The following is an 18,237-nucleotide window of genomic DNA, read 5'->3' on the forward strand; positions in this document are numbered from 1 at the left end:
CTTGTAAAGAAAAAAATCTAAAGAATGTTTGTGTGGGCATATACAGTATATGCACAGGAAGAACGTTGACAGATATTGGCAGGGCTAATTGCCCTGCATATTCTTTATAAATCCACCCTATGCCACTACTAAAAAAAAAAAACCTCTCCACAGGAAAGCAGTGCCATATTAATGCAGAAATTTACAAAGCTGTTTAAATGCTTTTGGTAGCTTGATCCAAAAGGCTTTATACATTACTTCTTGTGAGGACACCTTCCTATTGTCACATGATGCTGCAGGTGCATACAGGTGAGGATTTGGAGAATAGGTAGTCCTTGAAACCAGAGAACACACTGATGTGCATTTTTAGGTGACCGCAGCACTGATGTCTATGATACCTACAGCACTTGCCTCCCAAGCGGCCTGGAAGAAACTCATTTTGAGTACGCTGGAGGCAGCCCGGGTGATCGGACCTGTATGTTTAATCCCCAGTACTAATTATATATCTGAAACTATCCTCCTGCCCAGAGTTGGGCTTTAATGTGAACATGTAACTATTCGGCCACAGCAAACGGCTTGTAACATGTGGGCACCTAATCAAGATGAGGCCGAACCAGTGATTTATAAAGTAGAAGTATTACTCTTTTATCCCTTGCTACAATCCCTCTTTTAATGCAGGACAGTATCCTGTTTGCTTTGCTTGCTGCTGCTTGGCATTGCATACTATTGCCAAATCTGTGATCTATGAGCACCCCCAAGTCTTTTTTCGACTTCCCTAATGTAGCACCTCTTAAAGGGGTTCTAAACCCTCCCGGTTTTTTGCCTATATCTACTGCTATCAAGCAGTAGATATAGGCAAACAGTTACAAAATTATTACTAATTATGGGTATTTACATTTATTTTGAACTTTCTGGTGGCTGTTAGATCTGTTCTATCTGGTACATCAAATGCTCACTTCTGTCTATTACGGCTTGATGAAAAAGTATTTTTTACATAGTTTTTGCTGCGACGCATGACTTTTAAGTTAAAATTAATCACATAGGCATGCTACTGCTTTATGTAAACTAAGTAATCATGTAAAAAAATGTAATACACATACAAATTATATGATGCCAGGATACAATGCCACTCATGTGTCCACAGGAATGTTGAAGTATAAGTAATGTTTTATAACGCCACACATAGTTTAAAGGAATCTCTGTAGCAAATACCTTTGAAGAAATTGTGTTTTTTCCATGTCACCCTCAAAGTCAAATACAATGCAAGGCCATCTCCCTGCTAATCAGTTTTTTCATTTTTGTTTCTGGCATTGGTACATGTCCCACAGGGCAGTACCCAGCTCCCCATGCGATTTGGTTAACAATGCCTTGCCTGGAAAATGGAGAGAATTTACTTCCAAGATTCGCCCATTGTTTTGAATGGGGTTCCCATTAAAGTTCGCAACTACCAAACATTTTAGTGCATTCGCTGATGGCGCCTGTTAATTGAACATGAGTAAGTTCACCTATCACTGGTTAGAACAGACAGTATTCAGATGTAGTTTGCAACTGATAAGATCTTCCAGCACAATAAAGAAAGAGTTTATTATGGTAATAATTAACTCCCCAGCCCAGCAACATTGGGTAGCCGGGTGAAAACATCAGTTCTGGAGTTTTCAGAAAAGAGCAAGTAAAAGTTAACATTTAAGTTACATTTAAAAGTTCTGACTGTATATCACATTGTAGACAGTAGATAGTGCTAAATAAATACATTTCTATGCTCCTTTAGTGCAATCTAGCGGCCATAATGCAATATTACAATCAAAATGTTTATATGTATTTACACTTGTAAAGAAAAAAATCTAAAGAATGTTTGTGTGGGCATATACAGTATATGCACAGGAAGAACGTTGACAGATATTGGCAGGGCTAATTGCCCTGCATATTCTTTATAAATCCACCCTATGCCACTACTAAAAAAAAAAAACCTCTCCACAGGAAAGCAGTGCCATATTAATGCAGAAATTTACAAAGCTGTTTAAATGCTTTTGGTAGCTTGATCCAAAAGGCTTTATACATTACTTCTTGTGAGGACACCTTCCTATTGTCACATGATGCTGCAGGTGCATACAGGTGAGGATTTGGAGAATAGGTAGTCCTTGAAACCAGAGAACACACTGATGTGCATTTTTAGGTGACCGCAGCACTGATGTCTATGATACCTACAGCACTTGCCTCCCAAGCGGCCTGGAAGAAACTCATTTTGAGTACGCTGGAGGCAGCCCGGGTGATCGGACCTGTATGTTTAATCCCCAGTACTAATTATATATCTGAAACTATCCTCCTGCCCAGAGTTGGGCTTTAATGTGAACATGTAACTATTCGGCCACAGCAAACGGCTTGTAACATGTGGGCACCTAATCAAGATGAGGCCGAACCAGTGATTTATAAAGTAGAAGTATTACTCTTTTATCCCTTGCTACAATCCCTCTTTTAATGCAGGACAGTATCCTGTTTGCTTTGCTTGCTGCTGCTTGGCATTGCATACTATTGCCAAATCTGTGATCTATGAGCACCCCCAAGTCTTTTTTCGACTTCCCTAATGTAGCACCTCTTAAAGGGGTTCTAAACCCTCCCGGTTTTTTGCCTATATCTACTGCTATCAAGCAGTAGATATAGGCAAACAGTTACAAAAAAAAAAAAAAAAAGCTAAAACAGCAGTTTAAACGTACCTTTTTTTCTTTGCGCGCTCCCGCCCGAGAAAACGAAACTGTTCGGGCGGCCGCAAAGCATCTTGGGGCGGGCGCATGCACAGTTCGGATTCTCGGCCGGAAGGCGAGCAGAGACGCAAGGTAAGTGTATGGACGCGTGCACCCGCATGCAGACACCGCTGGATCGGAGAGACAGAGCAGTCAGCGCTGGATCGGAGAGCCGCCGCACCGCTGGAGGGACAGATGAAAACATCAGGAAAGAAGAAGATCAGAATAAGAGACATCATTTAACCCCTTCGTGACGGGAGATGTACACTGTACGTCCCGCCACAAAGGGACCAAATGACTTGTCACGTACACTGTACGTGACGAGTTATTTGCTGCATTAGAGGGCTGTATGGAGGCATCCATTAATGAAAGGGTTAACCTTTTTCAGACACCTGATACCTTAATATTGGGTGTCTGAGAGCCAAAGCAGAGCAGGCAAACATGCCGGCAAAAGCCTGCATTCTGACAGCTCGTTTAGATCTAGCGATATCTCTCTCGATCATATACTGGCTTTTTTTTTCTTTCACTTTCATGAATAGATACATAATGTATCTATTCCTGAAAGAAAAAAGTGGGTTTTTTTTACGTTTTTTTCTCTTTTTTTATATTTTATTTGTCCTAAGTGAGGCGTTAGACACACATATGTGATATAAATATGTAGCCCTATCTGTCCTCTAAAAAACAATATACTGTATAATATGTGTGGGCGCACTTTGTAAGAAAGTATATTACTGACGTGGAAGAATCACACAGCAAAAATGTCAAAAGTGTGTCAGTCATTTACGAACAGAAACTAAAAACAAGCTCAGTCATGACTTTAATGTCACTTTAAGTAGTAGTTTGTGCACTTATTCTTTGCTCCCATGTGCATAACCTTACATTTTTCAATATTAAATCGCATTTGCCATCTTGTAGCCCATGGCGTAATTTTATCTAGGTCTTGTTGAAGTGCACATATCTCCTGTTTAGAATTTACTGCCCTACACAGTTCAGTTTCATCTGCAAAATCTGAAATCAAACTATTTATTTCAGTCTCTATGTCATTGATGAATAAGATAAACAGGATCAGTCCTAGAAATTGACCCCAGGGCAACCCACTCACAACCTTTGCCCACTTAGAAAATTACCCATTTATTACTACCCTCTGGGTCCATTCTTGCAGTCAGTTTTCCACCCATGTACATACAATTTCACCCAAATCAATAGACCTTTAATTTATGAATTAAATATTTGTGGGGTACTGTATCGAATCCTTTAGCAAAGTCCAGATGCACCACATCTACTGGTATTCCTCTGTCTAAATTATTACTGACTTCCTCATAAAATCTCAGTAGATTGGTCTGACATGAATGGTCCTTCATGAAGCCATGTTGGAAACTGGTATGATACCAGTTTCTTTTGCAAATTCCCGTATATAGTCCCTTATTGTGCCTTCAAATATTTTGCACACTACTGACATTAACCTGACTGGCCTATAGTTACCCGGTGCACTTAATTTCCCCTTTTTTATATTGGTACCACATTCACTTTTTGACAATCACCCAGTACTATACCTGTCATTAGAGTGTCCATAAAGAGTATGTACACACTATCTGGCTATGACCTGCCTAAGTTCCTTGATTCCACTTGAATGTAACCCATCAGGTCCTGGGGATTTATTGACATTTAACTTTTCTAGCCTCTGTACCACTCTGCTCTCTGACAGCCACTCAGATACGGTAAAACTTTTGTTATTTCTGTTGTGGGGAATGTGTGTATTGTACTTTAATCACTAGACACAGATTCCAAAAATCTGCAGTAGCCACTAAATTCAAGACCCAATACATAATTAGAAGCAGGAAGAGCACAGTTGTGTTCCTGTTTGTGGTTAATATAAAAACCAGAATCCCAAAATGAGATATATGAGAATCGGACAAAGTAAAGCAATCTGTCAAAAAAGGGAGAGAAATATTAAAACGTGATTTTCCATAGTGAAATTAAATTCCATTCAAGAGGTGCATGGACGCTCCATTGGAACAAACAGGAGCCATAGCTCACATGCACAGGAGGCACGAAGCCTGAGTGAATGTTGATCTACCTTCTGAATCTGTGTATGCACAGCGGGGGGTATGGCCTTTCCTGCTCCTCTTTCACTTGTCATGTACTCACCAGCTTGTGGCTTTATGGGTATGGCCGATCAAGCTCATAAGCATGAGCATGATTTGGTGTGCATGTTTCAGCTTGCATGTATTAGTGTGCAATTAGCATGCATCCCTGATGCTGGGCATTCTCACTGGCTTGTAGAGTATTTAAACCTCTTCCTTTCGGTGTCTGGTGCTGTGTCTTCATTACCAACTACCCTTCAGCAAAAAAGCACTGTTGTCTTTTGTACAGTCTCCATAACATAGCTGTTCTGCTACTGCCACACAGACTAACCTGAGGGCCACAACCTGTTGTCAGTGTGCAACAAAGAAAACCAGAACCATTAGGGTCTCCAGCCCATCTCTGTCTTAAAGAGCTTTGGTGAAGACCAGTTGTCTGCTAGACCCTGCACCTCAGGTGAGCCCGCATCACGTAACAGGGGGCACCATAAGAGTGGTGCCAGGCAAGCCACACAGCCAAGATTGTGTTGGAGTGGGGGACAGGTAGGTAATGGTATATGTGCTGCAGAAACTGCTGGAGCAGGGGGACTATAAGTACACTTATCCTTTTACAATAACCTCTGCTCTAAACCTAAGGACATGTATAAAGTATATGTACAGTGCGTCCAGGGATAGTCATCTAAATTTACTACCTGAATCAAAGGGCATGTGGGGGGACCTAAAAAGAGGAACCACTGAAATAATGTAATTATATTTTTGAGATACATAGAAAAGAGATCAGGGCTAATGGTATCAATGTGTTTCTGTTTAAAAATCGTAGCTATGTGTATAATTTATGATTATATATGTACATATATGTACAATATGTGTGCCATATTTGCACATTACATACTCAGGCACTGCTTCCTGCTTAGCACTGCAGAATGGTTGTGTTTTACTGTTCCTTCTCACGGTGTTTAAGTCAAATTCACTGAAACCTTTCTGTGTGGCTGATTATTTTAACAGCTGTTGAATTGGAACGCAGGGCAATTAAAAAATGACATTTATGATGCCGTCTGTCACTAGTATTAACACAGTGTCAGAATAGAAAAAGAAAAGGCAGTGTTTCTCTCCCTGGCGGCCGGGAGCGAGAGACTCCTGGAGCGCCCGGGAGAGTTAGGCTGCCTGGAGATCAGTGTCCTGGGTAGCTGGTAACCAGGGACACCGATCTCTCTGCAAGTGGCTGGAGCCATCGGTAAGATCACGGCTGGTTTCGCCCAGCTGTCAGAAGCAGGCTGTCAACTGAGCCGCTCGGCCAAGTTCGGGAGCTGTACGGGCTATAGTGAATAGCCGGTACAGCAGCCCTTCGGTTCTACTGAACCGAAGGGGTCCTGGGGCCGAAGCTAGACGAAGGGTCGTCCAAAGCTACGGCTAGATCCTTCGGCTGCATCGTGAATAGACCCCATACTAACACATAGGTCACATGGTATAATTCATTAGAATAACATCTGATTTTATTTAATTTTTTTTATAATAGACGTACAGATAAAAACAACATATCCACCCATCTTAAAAGCATAACAAATGGCAGCTCGCCTTCAAGGCAATAATAGGTATATCACGTGGAACCAGTACAGATACATACTGTGTATATTATCAATGCAATACACTGTTTTGCAATCAATTTCCTTATAACAATATCCTGTTACAATTTCATAAATAGTAATATTCATCATTAGATCATCTGTAATTCTGCACTATGTCCAGCCTTCTACGCATTTCGCCAAAGCGTCATCAGGTAGTTTGGAGGTAGCCTATGATGTTCACATGGATATGACAATAAATACACCAATAATTACATATTCAATAAATTCCACTAACTAAACACCTAAAATTCAAATAAACACTCACCATACAAAATAAATAGTTACATAGTTACATAGTATTTGAGGTTGAATAAAGACATAAGTCCATCAAGTCCAACCTATTATAGGTTACCTGTACCCCTGTATATTACGGTCTCTCAGGAAATCGTCCAAAAGCTTCTTGAATGATTCCACATTATTTGCTGAAATCACTACTTGTGGCAGGGAGTTCCAGACCCTGAGAAGAACCCCCTTCGCCCCTTGTGTTGGAATTTTTTTTCTACCAGTTTTAGGTGGTGGCCTCTAGTCTTTAATTAATCTTAAAGAGTTTGTTGGTAATGTTGTTATGACTATAGAACATCTTGTACATGAAAATCATGTCCCCCCTTAATCTCCTTACTTCCAGCGTGAACATATTTAAATTTAGTAGCCTTGTCTCATAGTTCTGGTCCTCCATCCCCATGATGAGTTTGGTTGCTCTCCGCTGTACTCTCTCCAGCTCAAGGACATCCTTTCTGAGCACCGGTGCCCAAAACTGCACCGCATACTCCAGGTGTGGTCGAACCAGTGATGTGTAGAGTGGAAAAATTATAGACTTGTCCCTGCAAAACATTCCCTTCTTGATGCAGGACAGGATTCTACTAGCTTTGCTTACAGCAACCTGGCACTGTAATCTATTATTCAGTCTACAATGACCCCCAAATCTTTCTCCATCTCCGACTTCACTAGCGGCATACCCATTATGGTATAACTACTCTACTTACCCCCTCGTAAAAAGTCAGTAGGTTAGTCTGACAGGAACGGTCTTTCCTAAACCCATGCTGACTGTCATTAACTATACCATTATCCTGAACAAATTCTACCAAGTAGTCCTTAATCATTCCCCCTAACAGTTTACAAACTACCGATGTAAGACTAACTGGTCTGTAATTCCCAGGTTGGCATCTTGCCCCCTTTTTGAATATTGGGACTACCGTAGCCCTCCGCCAGTCACTCGGAACTCTACTAGTCATTAGAGAGTCCTTAAAAATGAGGAATAATGGTCTTGTTTTAACCTCACTTAGTTCCTTTAGTATCTTGGGGTGCAGGTTATCTGGTCCCAATGCTTTATTTGTATTAATACATACTGTAAATACAATTTTTGAGATTTTGGTGGTAAGAAGATCTACATATCTGGGGAGTCTCTCTCACCAGCCAGGAAACAGAGAAGATGGAGAAAATGTAAGGGCGGTGGGGCAGGGGAAGCAAGATGGTTGTCCTAGGGTACCTATACAAATTACAATGCAATCTAGGATTCTGCCAGGTATATATGAATGCATATACAAGGTTACAAACCCAACCAAACTAATATCTCTCTAACACATAATGGGTCAATTTAATGAAATGTCAAAACAGAGATGAAGGAATTATTATACTGAAAAAATATACAGTGCCTTATTTCAGAAACAGTAGGCACACATATAGTACAGCGGCTACAGTGGAGAGAGAGAATGTAAGCAGCTTGATTGGGCTGCAATGTAAGCGGGAGAGACAAGGTAGTGTTTATCATGAAATATATATTAGACTGTATTAATTTAGAGATAGCAACCAGGAATATTTGACAGACCTGCTGCACATTTTGCAGGCAGTTTTTCTAGGCCACAATTAAAGAGGGAGAGACAAAGTAGGTTTTATTGTAAAAGAAAAAAAATTAGAGTGTATTATTCCATAAACAATATCCATAAAAATTGTACAGACTCTATCCACACCATGTCAGCTTTTTCATTTTTACTGTAAAAAGAAATGAATATTGTTCAGACTGCATAGACAGGGTTTAAGCAATCTTTTGTAGGCTGCATTTGCTAAATCACACACCTCATGAAACTTTTTGAGGCCAAAAAAAATACAATAAAGTATATATTTTTCACTGAAAAAAAGAGAGGGAATATTGCACAGACTATATATACAATATTTAAACAATCTGTTGTAGGCCACATTTGCAAAATCACACACCTCATGTACATGCCTGTGAACTTTTGAAAATCAGTGGGCCTGATAATGGAACGGTGTTAATAATGGAATGCTACATGTGGCCAAATTGCATTAATAGTGGGATTTCTGAAAAATAAATGTTTTAAACTGTAAAAGTCATGTAAAAAGGAGGTGAATACCGCATGAATGACCCAAAATATGTGGCAGCCAAAAATATACAGTAAACCATTCCCTCAATTTGGCACAAAGGAGCACACAATTAACTAAATGATGCACCAAAACGTATGTGCTTAAGAATGCTTTACCCCCCCCTACCCCCCTTCTAATAAATAGCAAATATCTGCCTCAGGAAACAGCCCCATAGGACTCTATATAAAGCTACATGCAGGGATGTAAATACCCCTTATAAATAAAAATGCATCTAGGGTAAGAAGGGGGGAAAATTGATAAGGGCACTTTGTTTGCTTAATGCAATCTTCCCAACATTGGATACAGGGAGCAATCAATGGCTGCTCAGAAGTATTACACTGAGCTGGTTAAATGTTTGTGGAAAAAAAATATGTTGATTTCATGTGTAAATCTTAAGAAAGTAAATGTGTTGCTGACAGTAGCAAATCACATTCCAGCATTTGTTTCTAAATTACATTAACAGTAGTAGAGTATTATACTGTATTAGAAAATTTAAAAAATGACAGCTGGAAGCTCATTAGTGCTATGGGAAACTCCTCCATCTTCTCATTTAGGCAAAAACCCTGTTTGCCAATATGTGTCACCATAATTGCTTAACACCATTCCTGGCCACCTCTTCCTGCTTTTCATTCCTGTCTTCAGTCACCAACACTCTGCCATCACATTCAGGTTTTACCAACAGCGAACCCCCAAACTGCATTTGAATACAGCTGGAAGCTCATTTGTTGCTGTCGGGGAACACAGAAACTTGTTTTATTCCTCTCTTTTATTCCTTTCTATTGTATTACTCTCTATTTATATATGACCAACCCTGTTTTATTGCAGTTTAACCCTGAACTCAGCCTTGTAGAAATGTAAGTTAGAGCTTTGCCATAATTCGGGATGTCTGCAAGACGGAAATGTTAAACTGTTCTACAGAAATTGAGAAATTTATATTAGCATACCAAGAGGAACGCCATGACCTAAATTAGCATACCAAGAGGAACCCCATGACCAATACTAGCACAATAAGAGGAACCACTGTGATAGTCAGACAACTAAACCATACATCACAGATCTGTTTTCAAGATCAGGTTAGTAATATGCGTTCCTTTTTTTTGTTTTTTCTTTCTCTTGTTTCCGTAAGATAAGTGAGTTGTATTTTATCACTTTTTGTAACACATTTATGGGCACATTTTTCAAAATGTTTGATTCCAATTAGAATATGTTCAAGTGAACAAAAAAAAAGTTTTAAATGGTATGTAAACCCTAAATAAGAACTTCACTTATTGCTCCCCTATTGGCCTGTTAAATATACCAGTGAAAGTGTTTTGTTTAATCTGTTCTGATTTCCATTTCAGGTGCCTGTAGGCACGAATGGAAATCTGTTAAACCTGAGGCGGCACCCTTACCTGCTATGGGACCCGCCAGCTTTCGCATATGTAGAGAAGGACCTCGGCGCCGCTTAAGGCTGCCCAAAACGTCTGTCCACATCAGACAGGTGTTTTACAGGACAGCCTTATGCAGCACAGAGGTCCTTCCCCTGAGTTTGCGGAAGTTGGCGGTTCTTGTTGCGCCACTGGTCTTGGAGCAGGAGGGTGAATTTTGTGCAGAATGCACCCTCCTTGCTATTTCTGGTGTTGTATCTTGACACAACAACGGGAATCAGGCAGGGTAGGTACCTGCACGGCGCCCCACTATGGTAGCCACGTGCTTACTCTGCCTAATGGTAAATCCGGCCCTGGAAACACATGAAAACAAAGAGAAAAAAGCCTGAAAAAGAAAACTAATACAGACACCTCATTTAAGGACTCGTAAGCTGCAATACATTACATTTTTTATCTCGGGGTTAGATACACTTTAACTATTAAAGATCTGATTGATTTTTTAGGATACAGACTTTTGGGATGTCAAACTACACTGGGAATACAGCCGGTTGTCAGCCACAGCCTATTAATGACTTCATCGCCATCTTCTTGAGCTTCATCTACTTCATTGGCTTTGTGCTAAACTGCATCAGTTTATGGATATTTTGGTTCAAGGTAAAACCATGGAACTCCATGGTTGTTCTCCAGTTCAACCTGGCCATCTCAGACGCCATCATCACCCCGGCAGCTCCTTTGATTGTTATGTACTACCTGACAGACAACTGGACCTATGGGTTGTTTCTCTGCAGGTTTAAGGTCTTCCTGCTCAGCACTAACATGTATGGAAGCATCTACTTCCTCACCATAATCAGTATACATCGATATTTCACCATTGCCCACAACTTAAAAAGATTAGTCTTGGGCAGAAAACCGTTTATAACTAAACTTTGCCTCTTCATTTGGGGTTGTCTGTTATGTCAAGGGATTCCGTTTTTCTTCGTCCTTAAAACTACCAAAGTCCAAAACATTACAAAATGTCTCAGCTTCCATAAAAATGATGAGCCCCATTTATTTTTTGCCTGGAATTGGGTCATTCTCTTTACTGGTCTCCTCATTCCTTTTTCCATAACGCTGGTGTGCTACAGTCTACTGATTAAATATATGCGCAAAGTCAGCCCAATGAATACCTTGAGCACAGTGATGGTGTCCAAGTCAGTGCGGACTATCACCATCTCCCTGATAATATTCATAATCTGCTACATCCCCATCCACATCACCAGGACATTGGGTGTTACCATCATGTTGTTCTTCCCAGATTTTTGTTCTTTGCTACGAAGTGTTGAGGCTGCCCATTACTTCACTTGGATGCTGTCAGGAACAAACTGTTGTTTGGATCCTTTACTATACTGTTTTGCTTCCAGAAGATTTAAATGCACATTAACAAGTTGGTGTACTTCTCTAAAGAGACAGAATCAGAACATCACAGAAGAGTCTCAGAATAACCAACTTGAGGGACTTTCAGATACTAATTGCTCTGGTCCTTTCCAGATCCCGAACACAACATAACAAGGGTCGGGGTCACGTGAACTGAGAAAATGAGTACAAGTTTACTGACTAAATCCACAAAAAAAGATATATGTTCGTTTTGGGTCCAGATTGGTGGGATGAATGTTCTGCTAGCTTCTTTAAATGACATAGATTGAAGCTCCTGTTCTGGCCCCGCAAGCTTATGATAGTTTCAAGACAGTGTCTTCACTCACAATAAATCTGGATGGATCAGATTAATTTACCTAAAATGAAGTCCAGAAGTCAGCTTCTATCTGACACTTCTCACTTTTATATTACTTCTGGACAGATAAAGAGGAACTGTCACTTTCAAAAGAAATTCTTCCTCAGTCATTTTGAAACAACAGTGGCAAGATTCACATCCATCTTCCATGGCCATATCGAGGAGGTGATGAATTATAAAGCTATGTGTGTTGCATAATTTTAACACACAAACAAGTAGCTGAAAGGGTGAGCAGATAGACATACAGTATATTCTTATATGTTATGCTGGGCAGAACTGATTCTCGCTTTGGTACACTATTAAAGAGGTATGGAAAAACTAGTCATGTGTTGTATAAGCATATTGATTCACTTCTCTACCTATGTTTTACCAAACATTTCCCTCTACACTTAACAAAAGCTCTATGTTAGATAGTACCACACTTTACCACACTGTCATGGAACCCTATTCTATCACACAGTCACTGTACCCTATTCTATCACACAGTCACTGTACCTTTTTCTATCACACAGTCACTGTACCTTTTTCTATCACACAGTCACTGTACCTTTTTCTATCACACAGTCACTGTACCTTTTTCTATCACACAGTCACTGTACCTTTTTCTATCACACAGTCACTGTACCTTTTTCTATCACACAGTCACTGTACCTTTTTCTATCACACAGTCACTGTACCTTTTTCTATCACACAGTCACTGTACCTTTTTCTATCACACAGTCACTGTACCTTTTTCTATCACACAGTCACTGTACCTTTTTCTATCACACAGTCACTGTACCTTTTTCTATCACACAGTCACTGTACCTTTTTCTATCACACAGTCACTGTACCTTTTTCTATCACACAGTCACTGTACCTTTTTCTATCACACAGTCACTGTACCTTTTTCTATCACACAGTCACTGTACCTTTTTCTATCACACAGTCACTGTACCTTTTTCTATCACACAGTCACTGTACCTTTTTCTATCACACAGTCACTGTACCTTTTTCTATCACACAGTCACTGTACCTTTTTCTATCACACAGTCACTGTACCTTTTTCTATCACACAGTCACTGTACCTTTTTCTATCACACAGTCACTGTACCTTTTTCTATCACACAGTCACTGTACCTTTTTCTATCACACAGTCACTGTACCTTTTTCTATCACACAGTCACTGTACCTTTTTCTATCACACAGTCACTGTACCTTTTTCTATCACACAGTCACTGTACCTTTTTCTATCACACAGTCACTGTACCTTTTTCTATCACACAGTCACTGTACCTTTTTCTATCACACAGTCACTGTACCTTTTTCTATCACACAGTCACTGTACCTTTTTCTATCACACAGTCACTGTACCTTTTTCTATCACACAGTCACTGTACCTTTTTCTATCACACAGTCACTGTACCTTTTTCTATCACACAGTCACTGTACCTTTTTCTATCACACAGTCACTGTACCTTTTTCTATCACACAGTCACTGTACCTTTTTCTATCACACAGTCACTGTACCTTTTTCTATCACACAGTCACTGTACCTTTTTCTATCACACAGTCACTGTACCTTTTTCTATCACACAGTCACTGTACCTTTTTCTATCACACAGTCACTGTACCTTTTTCTATCACACAGTCACTGTACCTTTTTCTATCACACAGTCACTGTACCTTTTTCTATCACACAGTCACTGTACCTTTTTCTATCACACAGTCACTGTACCTTTTTCTATCACACAGTCACTGTACCTTTTTCTATCACACAGTCACTGTACCTTTTTCTATCACACAGTCACTGTACCTTTTTCTATCACACAGTCACTGTACCTTTTTCTATCACACAGTCACTGTACCTTTTTCTATCACACAGTCACTGTACCTTTTTCTATCACACAGTCACTGTACCTTTTTCTATCACACAGTCACTGTACCTTTTTCTATCACACAGTCACTGTACCTTTTTCTATCACACAGTCACTGTACCTTTTTCTATCACACAGTCACTGTACCTTTTTCTATCACACAGTCACTGTACCTTTTTCTATCACACAGTCACTGTACCTTTTTCTATCACACAGTCACTGTACCTTTTTCTATCACACAGTCACTGTACCTTTTTCTATCACACAGTCACTGTACCTTTTTCTATCACACAGTCACTGTACCTTTTTCTATCACACAGTCACTGTACCTTTTTCTATCACACAGTCACTGTACCTTTTTCTATCACACAGTCACTGTACCTTTTTCTATCACACAGTCACTGTACCTTTTTCTATCACACAGTCACTGTACCTTTTTCTATCACACAGTCACTGTACCTTTTTCTATCACACAGTCACTGTACCTTTTTCTATCACACAGTCACTGTACCTTTTTCTATCACACAGTCACTGTACCTTTTTCTATCACACAGTCACTGTACCTTTTTCTATCACACAGTCACTGTACCTTTTTCTATCACACAGTCACTGTACCTTTTTCTATCACACAGTCACTGTACCTTTTTCTATCACACAGTCACTGTACCTTTTTCTATCACACAGTCACTGTACCTTTTTCTATCACACAGTCACTGTACCTTTTTCTATCACACAGTCACTGTACCTTTTTCTATCACACAGTCACTGTACCTTTTTCTATCACACAGTCACTGTACCTTTTTCTATCACACAGTCACTGTACCTTTTTCTATCACACAGTCACTGTACCTTTTTCTATCACACAGTCACTGTACCTTTTTCTATCACACAGTCACTGTACCTTTTTCTATCACACAGTCACTGTACCTTTTTCTATCACACAGTCACTGTACCTTTTTCTATCACACAGTCACTGTACCTTTTTCTATCACACAGTCACTGTACCTTTTTCTATCACACAGTCACTGTACCTTTTTCTATCACACAGTCACTGTACCTTTTTCTATCACACAGTCACTGTACCTTTTTCTATCACACAGTCACTGTACCTTTTTCTATCACACAGTCACTGTACCTTTTTCTATCACACAGTCACTGTACCTTTTTCTATCACACAGTCACTGTACCTTTTTCTATCACACAGTCACTGTACCTTTTTCTATCACACAGTCACTGTACCTTTTTCTATCACACAGTCACTGTACCTTTTTCTATCACACAGTCACTGTACCTTTTTCTATCACACAGTCACTGTACCTTTTTCTATCACACAGTCACTGTACCTTTTTCTATCACACAGTCACTGTACCTTTTTCTATCACACAGTCACTGTACCTTTTTCTATCACACAGTCACTGTACCTTTTTCTATCACACAGTCACTGTACCTTTTTCTATCACACAGTCACTGTACCTTTTTCTATCACACAGTCACTGTACCTTTTTCTATCACACAGTCACTGTACCTTTTTCTATCACACAGTCACTGTACCTTTTTCTATCACACAGTCACTGTACCTTTTTCTATCACACAGTCACTGTACCTTTTTCTATCACACAGTCACTGTACCTTTTTCTATCACACAGTCACTGTACCTTTTTCTATCACACAGTCACTGTACCTTTTTCTATCACACAGTCACTGTACCTTTTTCTATCACACAGTCACTGTACCTTTTTCTATCACACAGTCACTGTACCTTTTTCTATCACACAGTCACTGTACCTTTTTCTATCACACAGTCACTGTACCTTTTTCTATCACACAGTCACTGTACCTTTTTCTATCACACAGTCACTGTACCTTTTTCTATCACACAGTCACTGTACCTTTTTCTATCACACAGTCACTGTACCTTTTTCTATCACACAGTCACTGTACCTTTTTCTATCACACAGTCACTGTACCTTTTTCTATCACACAGTCACTGTACCTTTTTCTATCACACAGTCACTGTACCTTTTTCTATCACACAGTCACTGTACCTTTTTCTATCACACAGTCACTGTACCTTTTTCTATCACACAGTCACTGTACCTTTTTCTATCACACAGTCACTGTACCTTTTTCTATCACACAGTCACTGTACCTTTTTCTATCACACAGTCACTGTACCTTTTTCTATCACACAGTCACTGTACCTTTTTCTATCACACAGTCACTGTACCTTTTTCTATCACACAGTCACTGTACCTTTTTCTATCACACAGTCACTGTACCTTTTTCTATCACACAGTCACTGTACCTTTTTCTATCACACAGTCACTGTACCTTTTTCTATCACACAGTCACTGTACCTTTTTCTATCACACAGTCACTGTACCTTTTTCTATCACACAGTCACTGTACCTTTTTCTATCACACAGTCACTGTACCTTTTTCTATCACACAGTCACTGTACCTTTTTCTATCACACAGTCACTGTACCTTTTTCTATCACACAGTCACTGTACCTTTTTCTATCACACAGTCACTGTACCTTTTTCTATCACACAGTCACTGTACCTTTTTCTATCACACAGTCACTGTACCTTTTTCTGTCACACAGGCACTGTACCTTATTCTATCACACAGTCACTGTACCTTATTCAATCACACAGTCACTGTACCCTATTCTATCACGCAGTCACTGTACCCTATTCTATTATACAGTCACTGGACACTATTCTGTCACACTGTCCCAGTACCCTATTTAATCACACAGTCACCGTACCCTATTCTATCACACAGTCACTGTACCCTATTCTATAACACAGTCACTGTACCTTATTCTGTCACACAATCACTGTACCCTATATCTATATCAAAATCAGTTTATACTAGACCCAGAACAAGACCAGAGGCAAGATCTATATCAAGACTAATACACCAGACCTGGGGCCAGACAGTTTGTTCTAGTCATGCAAACTGTCAGTCTTGATAAAAGCAGTTTATCTTTAGACAGTTACAATGTATGTACAGAAGGAGGAGGTGGCATCAGTCTCAACTCATATGAAATGAACGCATTATAGGATAAAAAACATTATAGGATAATAAAAAGTTAGAAAACGAAATGGAACCGAGACAATACATATTTATACTACAACTCCCCCTTTTGTTTGTTCCATAAAACACTTTGATTCCCCTTAAGGAATATTTCATACCATGTAGAACCTAGATAGGCAATACACATAGTAATCCATTCCCATAGTGATATGGATTTGCTCAGGAGTCAGGCATGGGGAAACGAACTCTTGGTAGGTTGATGTAATCTGCTTTAACATGATAGCCCTTTTGGGTTAACCTTGCAATAGCACACATGCCGCATCTAAAAATCAAGTACACACATAATATTAAAATCAATATCATAAGTAGTGCCTGCTTTTTTAAACCACCCGAAGATCCCAGAAAAGAAATCCCCAAAACTTCCCAGACCTTTAAAGGGGTTCCATTGATCTTCGGCTATCTGTCTCATGTCATGCTGCAACTGTCTACTTTGTCTCTGTGTTTATTTATGACATTGTAGTAATTTGTGATATCTACAATGATACTGTGAAACCATGTGCAGCATTCATAGTCTACAGTTGCTTCACATAAACCCGTGACAGCAGCTGTGAGTGATTCTATAGTTGTGTTATGTAATACAAGCTGCGTTCTTATAGCTTCCATTTCCTCATTTAGTAACCTAGTGTCTTTGTCTGTTTGATTCAGTACATTGTCAATTAATGAACTAAAAGTATTCATTCTGTTCATGATCATATGTCCTCATGCTGAAAAGTAAAGTATGTCCAAGCTTCATCTTCTCCAGTACTAAAGAGATTCCGCTAACCGTACTCCTCATTAAATTGACGCTAACCTCAGGAGTTAAATCTTAAAAATGCATTCAAGTATCTTAAAGGAGAAGTATGAGGTGAGTGATTTCCACTCATCCTCATATAGTTAGAGCCGACTTGTGACAAAGAAGCTGTCACAGGTTGGCTCTACCAAAACAAAAGTAGCCACCTTCCAAAAGGAAGGACAGTGTCAGCACCAATTCAGAGATGATTTGAGGATCTACAGCCGAGTGATACACAAATATTTGAATGAATTTTTACGATTTAACTCCTGAGTTTAGTGTCACTTTAAGTACAGGTTTCCAATGATATCTATGTTGTGTATTACATAGTACTGACCAAAGTGATGGACTACAATTTCAATGCAAATTAGTAAACTAAATGTGAGATTGTAGTCCATCACAGGAGCGAGCTTGGAGTGGTGGCTACTTTACAACACACAGGCACAATGGGGAACAAAAGTAGCCTCCCTCCAGAAGGAAGGACAGTGTCAGCACCAATTCAAAGATGATTTGAGGATCTACAGCTGAGTGATACACAAATAAGATACATTTTTTTGTTAGTAGTTAAGG

The 18,237-nt window shown here is 39.6% G+C and overlaps 1 protein-coding gene across 1 annotated transcript; it reads left to right on the forward strand.

The window, feature by feature from the left end:
- Positions 1-9,818: 9,818 nt before the first annotated feature.
- Positions 9,819-11,714, forward strand: LOC108795922 (P2Y purinoceptor 4-like). Its single transcript, XM_018567257.1, has 2 exons — positions 9,819-9,875; positions 10,673-11,714. Exon 2 carries the CDS (start codon positions 10,689-10,691, stop codon positions 11,712-11,714), a length of 1,026 nt encoding a protein of 341 aa, XP_018422759.1. The 5' UTR covers positions 9,819-9,875; positions 10,673-10,688.
- The last annotated feature ends 6,523 nt before the right edge of the window (positions 11,715-18,237 follow it).

This window comes from Nanorana parkeri, unplaced genomic scaffold, assembly GCF_000935625.1.
Source record: "Nanorana parkeri isolate BGI_ZX_2015 unplaced genomic scaffold, ASM93562v1 scaffold1026, whole genome shotgun sequence".
Taxonomy (NCBI): domain Eukaryota; kingdom Metazoa; phylum Chordata; class Amphibia; order Anura; family Dicroglossidae; genus Nanorana; species Nanorana parkeri.